The following is an 8,580-nucleotide window of genomic DNA, read 5'->3' on the forward strand; positions in this document are numbered from 1 at the left end:
CGGAGCGCGGGGCGGGGCTGTGCCCGCGCGGGGCTGCTCGCCGGCCCCCAGGACGGGTGTGGGCGGGGCTGTGCCCGCGCCGGGTGACGCTGACGCCTGGGACCGCACGGACACTCTCCTCCCGTCTTTGGACGTGACCGGCCGCTTCACCTGCGCCGAGTGCTGGTGGTCGGGCGCCCGGGCCTGCTTCTCCAGGTGCAGCACCTGGGTGGGGGCAGGACACAGCGACACCTCGACCCGGCCCGGGGGTCTCACACCGCCTCTGCACCCACCCCAGCAGGCCCGGCCCAGGGACAGGCCCTGGCCTCTCAGCAAGCTGGCGCTTTACCTTGATGTGCGCATTTAGAGCAGCCGCCCTGCCCTCACGCTGTGGGCTCTGTTCTCAGCAGACCCTTAACCCTACGCTGCATATTGTCTGCTCAGGCCATTTCCCCTGCAGGGCCTCACTGTGGCTCTGGCGGTTTAAGTTCCTTCTCCTGCACACCTCTGGCAGAGGTCACCTCCGGAGGAGGGCCCTGGGGCTACAGCAACAGCTCCTGGGCCCGGGGACACCCCCCCAACCCCCCCACCTCCCGCCAGCCGCCTCTGTGGGAGCCGGGGCGGGACCAGCGTACCAGGCTCCGCCCCAAATGAGCACCGCCAGGCCCGGTGCCACCCCCCCCCCCCTGCAGGGCACCCACCCTGAGGGCGATCTTCATCTTCAGGGAGCTGCCGGGGCCAGAGTTACTCAGCTGGAAGCGCTGGCTCAGGGTCATGTCCTCGCTGGTGAGCAGCTGGCTGAGCGGGATGGTCAGGCTCCCCAGGGAGCACTGGTGATGCTGGTCCTTCACCTGCGCGGCGCGGACAGGGCGCTCAGCCCAGGCGAGGCCGCTGGCCAGCAGACCCGCCCAGGCAGGGACGCCCCGGGCCGATGAGCCAGCTCCCGACGCCTGCGCGTGGAGCACACCCCACCGGCTGCTGGCAGCGCCCACGCGTCTACCCACCGCCACTGCGACAGGCCTCCCAGGGGACAGGAGGCAGCAGGTGGACACTGCGCCGAGGAAGTCAAGGCCACCCGCCTGTGGCCAGGAAAGGCCGGAGAGACGCCCGACATCAGCAAGGGCAGAGCCAGGATGTGGACAGGACGGGAGGGGCACGCAGGGCAGGCCGGTCTCAGCAGCCCACCCGGGACAGCCCGGCGGCCTCCTCAGCACGCCTGACCCGGGGCCACCCAAGGGGAGGCTGGACAGGCCCAGGCCACGGGGGGAGGCGAGGTGGTTTCACTGGCAGCTCTGCCGCGTGTGAGGGGTCACTGCGCCACAGAGCCTCGGCGGGGGGCGGGGGGCCGGGCGCCGGCAGCAAGGCCGCAGCCCCGTGGGCGACCCGGGGCCAGTGGCAGAGGCCCTTCGAGGGCGGCGGCGGCGAAGCCCGGAGCTATCAAAGGGCCACAGCTGGCTCTTGGCCGGGGCAGCCGGGCAGTGGGATCCAGGAACTCCCCAGACACGAGGCCGGGGCGGGGGGGGGGTGACGGGGCGGGGCCGAGGGGTGACAGGGTCAGCAGGTTGGGGGTGACGGGGCGGGGCCGCCATCCATCCCCGGGGGCGGTCAGGGCCCGGCGTCTGCCTGGACACACCGACGGGACGCAGGCCGCCTACCTCGACTTCGAGGTCCTGGCGCCTGGGGTTGTGGATGAAGAAGGTGAAGTTCTCCTCCCACACCGGCTCGCTGGTTTTGTACCGAATCTGAGGGGACAGGGAGCGCTGCAGCCAGCCCGCGGCGGAGGGGCTCGAGGGTGGCGAGCGCGCCGCCCCCAGGCGCCCCGCAAGGCGGAGCTGGCTCTCGGGGCGCCACCCCCTCCGCACCAGGCAGGGGTCCGCAGCGCCAAGGCGGGCAAAGCCCTCGCACCGGCGCTCTCTGCCGCCGCCTGAGAAGCAGCTCTGCCCGGCGGCTGGCGCCGCGCCGTACCTTGCTCTCCTGAGCCTTGTGCCCCACGGACATCTGGACAAGAGGGTTCGGGGTGCTGTTCACCTTCTTCCCCGACTGTCCGAAACAAAAGGGACGCGGTGAACACACAGGTCCGAGGCGAGGTCTCTGCTCAAACTCGCTGCGGTGACACCGACGGCGCCCGCCCTGCCCTGAAGCCTGGGGGCCGGCCTTCTGGCCAGCCCCGGGAGCCCAGGTGCCAGCGCGTGCCGAAGCCACGATCACCCGCAGGGAAATCTAAGGCAATTTCTACTTCACGCGATTTTTAGAGCAAGCTGCTTTGTAAACACTGAATCTTTCTTTGAAAGTCTTTCCACTTAATTCCAGCTCCCAACACTTATCTTGCTTGATAACAACATCGACAGAGGCCGCGAGTGGGGAGCGGACCGCAGACGGGCCAGAGGGCACCCCAAGTGCCAGGCTGGCTGCGCTCTGCCCCGGGGGCTGCACGTCTGGCTCCCGGCCGCAGAGTAACGGATGGGTGGAATCATGGTAAGCGAGGCAGGGACGAGGATTTTAGGAATGAGGAATCACGGCAGGCGGCGGCCTTCAGCCACGGCCCCCCGAAGCAGCAGCGCCAGGCGCTCGTCCGAGGGCGGCTCCAAGTCAGCCCCCCGAGGATGCGCCCAAGTGTCTGCCAGTGGGAATCGGCAGGTCGCCAGGCCGTTAGCCAGACGCCTCCGGGCAAGGGCAGAGGCCAGCTCCGGAGCCTGTCATTTCTGGGGTCAACTGCTCGTCGCTCACACCGACTGCAATAATCTACTTTCTGCTTCATGTTTTTGACGTGGATAATTCTGCAAAATGAAGGCAACACTATGAAAACCACCGGCGGTGGGCTCCTCCAGCAGGGCACAGGGCTCCCCCAGTCCAGCCTCTCCTGCCACAGTGGCCCGGCACCCCCTGCACAGAGCTGCCCCGTGTGGACGCCCGCTGCTGGCTGAGAACACGGTGAGGGCTGCACTCTGAAAACGGGGTCCGCTCACCCCAGAAAGTCACTGCGGTGGGGACGTGAAGGCATCTCGGCCGCGTGGCACCTCTGCCCGCAGCCTGAAGCTCGGGGCAGAGACGGTCCCGCCGCGCCCCGCCTGCCCGGCGCCTGGCCGGCCTCCCCGGCGCGAGGGGCCACCTGACGGACACGCCGTGCGGGCCCGAGTTCAGGCTCCTTCCGCAAGTACAAAATCAACACTGCTGGGCGCAAGCCGGCACTGCTCTCCTCAGCGGCGCAGGGGGTGGTGGCCTGTGCGCAACGGTGACTCTGGGTACGGTCCCTGCGCTTGCTACTGTGACCCAACATCCAGTCCACCGGCACCAGTACCGATGTGCCGTGACCATGCGCCGTCCCGAGCCAAGCCCGGCCCGTCGCCCTGTGAGCCTGCCCCACGTGGGCACGGCCACACCCCACAGGGTCGGCTCAGGATGCGCCGGGGAGCACTGGGGGGGCTCACTCCTCGCCCAGCCCCCACGTGAAGAGGCCGCCTCCGGGCACGGCCTGCGGGACCGGCCGGGCCTGGCACCGGTCAGCCTCGCTGGTGAATTCAACTGATTCTTCCGGATGGACGGGATTAAAAACAATTCCTGCATGTGAGGGTAGAATTTTATAAAGGCCACAGCAAAACTCCCTTCTCCTGGAATATTTAAGACTCAAATGTGCAAAGACATCGCGGGGGCTGTAGCGACTTTAACACTTTATCCAGAAAATACTCGTCCATGCCGTTTCAGGGAGCGGAGCTTAGTGGTCAAGACACCTCGTGAATGAAATTTAAAGCTTCTTGAAGACCTGCCCCCACCCCGCAGCACCGACGCCCAGAGGCCCCCTGGCGGTATTGGGAGAGGCGATGTTCCGGCGGCAGCGCGGCGCGAGGGACCCCGGCCGCGGCCGTCAGCCTCCCAGGACCTCCAGCCCCCGCTGTCACCAGCTCAAGCCAGTCACACAGGCCCGAGGCACCTCCCCTGCGCTCCCCGAGGCGAGGGCCGGGGTGCAGAGTGTCATGGGGGGACTTGTGCAGTTTGTAGCTTTTAGGGCACAAGTCACCCAGGCCTCTCCCCCGGACACGACGCGGACTCAGCACGGGGCCAGCCGCGGCGGAAGCCGAGAACCAGAGCATCACCTCTCGCAATAGGCTCGATGAGCTTCTCCGCTTCGCGGGCAAGAGTTTACCTTGAACGCTTTCTGAACTGCAGTCTTCTTCAAGACATCAGGGTTAAGCTCTAATGGGTTACTCTTTCAAGTCAGAAGAAAATGAACATTCCAAGGGTTAATACAACATGCAACGAGGAGTTCACGGAAGGTTAATGACATGAAAACGTAAGAGAACACAAAATGCTTAACCAAAATCACCAACAAGAGTCACATCAAAGCCAACAGAAATCCCACGCGCCCACCTGACCACACACCCACACGCGTGCTCACGCCCACACGCGTGCTCACGCCCACATGCGTGCTCACACCCCACGCGCGTGTTTACACCCACACACGTGCTCACACCCCACGCGTGTGCTCACGCCCACACGCGTGCTCACACCCACACACGTGCTCACACCCCACACGCGTGCTCACACCCGGGGCCCGCGCCGCGGCCGCGTCCCCGCCGTCTCCGGCACTTGGGCCGCAAGGGCAGGGTCTCTCCGCGGTGGACGCTGCCCCGGCTCTTCCGCCCCGGCACTGACGGGTCTTCCCTGCTTCAGCCGCTTTGTGAGCACAGAGGCGAACGCTGACTGGACCATCCCCAAACGTCCTCCTGGCTTTAAAGTTCTACCACGATGGGTTTTACGTCCTATTTTCAAACTTTTCTTTTCCGGTTCACTACTCCCTCTCCTGCAAGTTCCTTCAAGGATGAGCATCTACGCTTCCGTCGGAATCGGCTTCCAACGGTGGCCGGCCTCTAAGACCTTCTGACCGAACGGCAAGGGGCCAGCCGGCTGCCCGTCTGACCCAGCGTGGCACCCGGCGTGGGGGCGTGCGGCATGGGCCCATGTGGGGAGCGGTGGTGCGGGCAGGCGCGGGGTGGGGATGGGAGCGCGTGTGTGTTGTGGGAGCTGCACAGGCCAGGGGTGGGGAGTCGCTCCCCCAACTGCACCCACCCTCAGGCCAATGGCCGTGGGAGGCGGGAGGGGCCGCCCCGCTTCTCCCATGGGGCTGAGGGAGCCGTAGGGAGGCACAGACGCACCTCACGCCGGCCACGTGTGCAGACGGGAGGCGTGAGGAACCCAGGGCCCTGCAAGGGCGGGACCCGAGCAGGCAGCAGCTGGAGCCTCACAGGCGGCCGTGGGCCCTGGTCTCGGCCTCTCAGGAGAACTGGGGAAGCCCCACCCGCCTTCACTCTGTAGCCTACAGATCTGGGACGCGGCCGGGCTGGCTCGGCTCAGGAGCGCCGAGGGGAGCAGCCGGCCCGCGGGCCAGACACGTGTACGGGACGTGGGCGGGAAGCTGGCTGGGGCACGGAAGGAAGCGCGTGGCTGGCCACTGAGAGGCAGCCGCTCTCAGACACGCCTGCTCTAGAACCACCCTGGAAACGCTCTGAGAGAAGGGCCTGGAGGCGAGGGGGGCAGGAGGCAGGTGGTGCCCCGCCCCAGCTCTAAAGGGGACAAAATTCTACTCCTTAACTTTTGCCTTCCCAGACTGAAAATGCATGCGGAGACAGGAACTGAAGCTCCTGAAAGGCGCGGGTCTCCGAGGCCGAGGACCACACAGCCGAGCTGAGGCGGGGCAGAGGGTGGGGCGGGGGTGGGGGCGTGGGCCAGATCCGCTTCAGGGAGCGGAGCGTCAGCCGGGGCGTTCCCCCACGCTCTGGTCACCTGGCGGGGACCGAGGGGACACCGGGCAGCCCTGTCCGCGTGCGGGCTCTGAGCACTGAGCAAGGCAGGCGCAGCTCTCTCCAGCTGCTCAGGAGGATAAAGTGCATTTACGGAATTTTTAAAAGTTTACTAAGAAATGCGTCTGTCTCACACGGAGACGAACCATGAGAAAACCCACTCTAATGGTCACGGCATCTTTTTGTGCCTCAGACTTTCTACCCTCGGGACAGGCCTGCGGTGTGGGGCTCAGGCCAGGCCGCGACGCCCGGCCTGCGCCGTTCGGGCCAGGCAGTGACGTGGGAGCCACGCAACGGGGCCGTGGGCACAAGCGCAAGCCACACTCGCAGGACCCCATGCAGGAAGGGCAGCCACGCACGCCACACGCACTGGCCGGCACACCCCAGCGAGCCACGAGAGAACGGCAGAACTCACAAAGAGCGCGCTACAGGCCGAGGCAGTGTTCTCGCAAAACACTAGTCCCGACGCTCGCCTCTCTTTTAAGTAGCCACACCCAAAGCTTCCCTCGTAGATGCTCTTAGGCAGTGGAACCGGGGGAGAGAGCAGAGAACGGGGGGACGGTCAGTGAGCTCACCAGAGGCAGCAGTGAAAGGGGGGTGGCAGAGGCCGGGCACCCCAGGCCGGCAGGGCCGGCACACGGCGCCCTTGGCGTGTAAACTTGGCCATTTGTTTGCTAATGTGACGCGGTTCAAACTCCAGCGTGGTGCGGCAAACGCAGTGCCAGGCCCACCCGCTCTCGCCCGCCCGCCCGCACCTTCTACACCCTGGCGTGGACAGCAAGTCCATCCATGAGGCCTGCGGCAGACTAGCGTACAGCGCGGTCCAAGAGCAAAGTTCTGCCGCAGAAGAAACTCTGCAGAGAGGTCCCGGGTGCAAACCATTTTCCCCAAATTAGAAATTTAACATTTAACAGCTAACGCCACAGACCTCGGACTGGAAGACTGGCCAAAGCTAAAGTAGTGAGAGAAATGAGGGATTTAAGACCTGAGAATCAGTCAGACCTTCCTCGGAGGAAGGGCCAGCACCCAGCTGTGGCGCGAGTGTGACGCCCGCCAGGGAGGGACCCCCAGCAGCAGACCCTGCTGCCCTGCCCCGCCCCGCTCCCCTCAGCAGTGTGTCTCAGTGGATCCCCCTGTTCTGTCCCCGCTCTGCCTCTCACCCCCACACCGCTGACCTGTACCCCAGTTCTGTGTGCATAATAAATACATCTTTAAAAAAAAACACAACTGGCCTCTGACAGCGAGACGAAGTGAGGGGGCAAGCGGGGCTCAGAGGCCCACGCCCGGCCGCCACTCGGCCGCGCCCGCTCGGGTCCCCGGCGCTACTGCGGGCTCAGCCCCCCGCCAGCCTGGCCCCCGGCGCTGCTGCGGGAGGGGTCGGCCAGGGGCCCCGTTAGAGCCAGCCGACGGGGCCTAGACTTAACCGTCGGGGACTTCCTACACAACGTGTCCTCCCACGCACTGGGGTCTGTCACAGAACGTCAGCACAAAGGTGACGCAACACCCGAGTGAAGGCAACGTGCAAACAGCAACCTGGGACGGTGGGGCGCGGCCCACCCGCCCCGCCGGCCCCGGCAACACCCACCGGGAGGTTCCTGGCCGAGTCCAGGTACAGGATGAGCAGCGAGGAGGAGAGCCCGTCGGCGGCTTGGTCTTTGTCGGCGCGGATGTCCGCCAGCACCTGCAAGGGAGGGCGGCCTCAGCAGGCGTCCGGCCCAGACGGAGCCTGCAGCCGCCGCACGAGGGCGGCAGAGCGGGGGAGCCACGCAGATGAGCCGGAGCGCCGACGCTGCCCCTGTCACGCGGGGCCAGGACGCCCAGTACCTTGTCCAGGCCGGAGGCGTCGGGCGCCAGGGTGAGCCACTCCAGCCGCAGGTGCAGCTTTCCTCTGGGGACCTCGTCCAGGGCGAACCACTGAGGAGAAAGCGTTCACCTTCAGCCAGCGTGCTCCTGAATCGGAAACGCAGAGCAGTCTACGACGACCCGGCTGCTGGCCATGAGGGGCGTGGACAGCAGGGCGCGGTGCTGAGGCCAGAGCAGGAGGGAGCTGACCCCCGAGGGCGGCCGCCCGGCCAGTACCCGGCCGCGCCGAGCCGTCTCACGCAAGCCCGGCGGTGAGGCCGGGGCCGCCACTTCCCCACGCACGCCCCAGGCCACACCTGCTCCCCAGGGCGCCCACATGAGGCCGTCACAGGGTTTCTGGGCAAGAGGAAGTACCCACAGGTCAGCAGGTTTGTCGCGCTCATCACTCTCACCGAGCAGCTGTTGCGCGTTAAAGGCCGCAAGAGCCAGCGGAGCAGCCCGAGCGCTCGGTGCTGAGAGCGTGGGCCCGGGGTGCCGCCGGGCACCGGAAGGGTGGCGGGGTGCAGCGAGGCCTGCGCTGTGACGAGCAGGGTCACGCTTCCGCGGCCAGTCGCCCCCCTCGCAAGTGCCCCAACTGCGCCGTGGCTCGCGGGGCCCTGCCCGCGCAGGACAGGTCCCGACACTGCCGGGAAGGTGGCAGAGGCAAGGGGCGCCCTGCGGCGGGCCCCCAGCGCGGTGTCACGTGCAGCCACCGAGTCCTGGGCCCGGGAGGACCTCAGACGCAGGCCCAGGGCGGCGGCCCGGCTGGCCGCGAGGAGGCCGGAGGCCCTACCTCGTCCAGAAGGCGCTCCTTCTCCACTTCGGTCAGGTCGATCATGAGGCTGCGGAGGCAACGGCAGGCGGCGTTAGCGCAGAGAAGCCGCTGCGCGGGCTCAGCTTCTCCTGTGAAGACGTCGGTCGGCAGCACAGCGCGGGCGGCCGCTCGCCCACAGCCGGCCTCCGG

General features: G+C 66.8%; 1 protein-coding gene across 1 annotated transcript in view; it reads right to left on the minus strand.

Annotated features, from left to right (window-relative positions):
• ESYT2 (extended synaptotagmin-like protein 2) overlaps positions 1-8,580 on the minus strand; it is a 25,308-nt gene that overhangs the window by 2,819 nt on the left and 13,909 nt on the right. Inside the window, 7 exon segments of the mRNA XM_012733893.1 lie at positions 9-204; positions 681-830; positions 1,635-1,721; positions 1,945-2,019; positions 7,360-7,455; positions 7,599-7,688; positions 8,410-8,458. Of these exon segments, the coding sequence (XP_012589347.1) occupies positions 9-204; positions 681-830; positions 1,635-1,721; positions 1,945-2,019; positions 7,360-7,455; positions 7,599-7,688; positions 8,410-8,458 (743 nt within the window).

Source organism: Condylura cristata, unplaced genomic scaffold (genome assembly GCF_000260355.1).
Source record: "Condylura cristata isolate star-nosed mole 26May11 unplaced genomic scaffold, ConCri1.0 scaffold00042, whole genome shotgun sequence".
Lineage (NCBI taxonomy): Eukaryota > Metazoa > Chordata > Mammalia > Eulipotyphla > Talpidae > Condylura > Condylura cristata.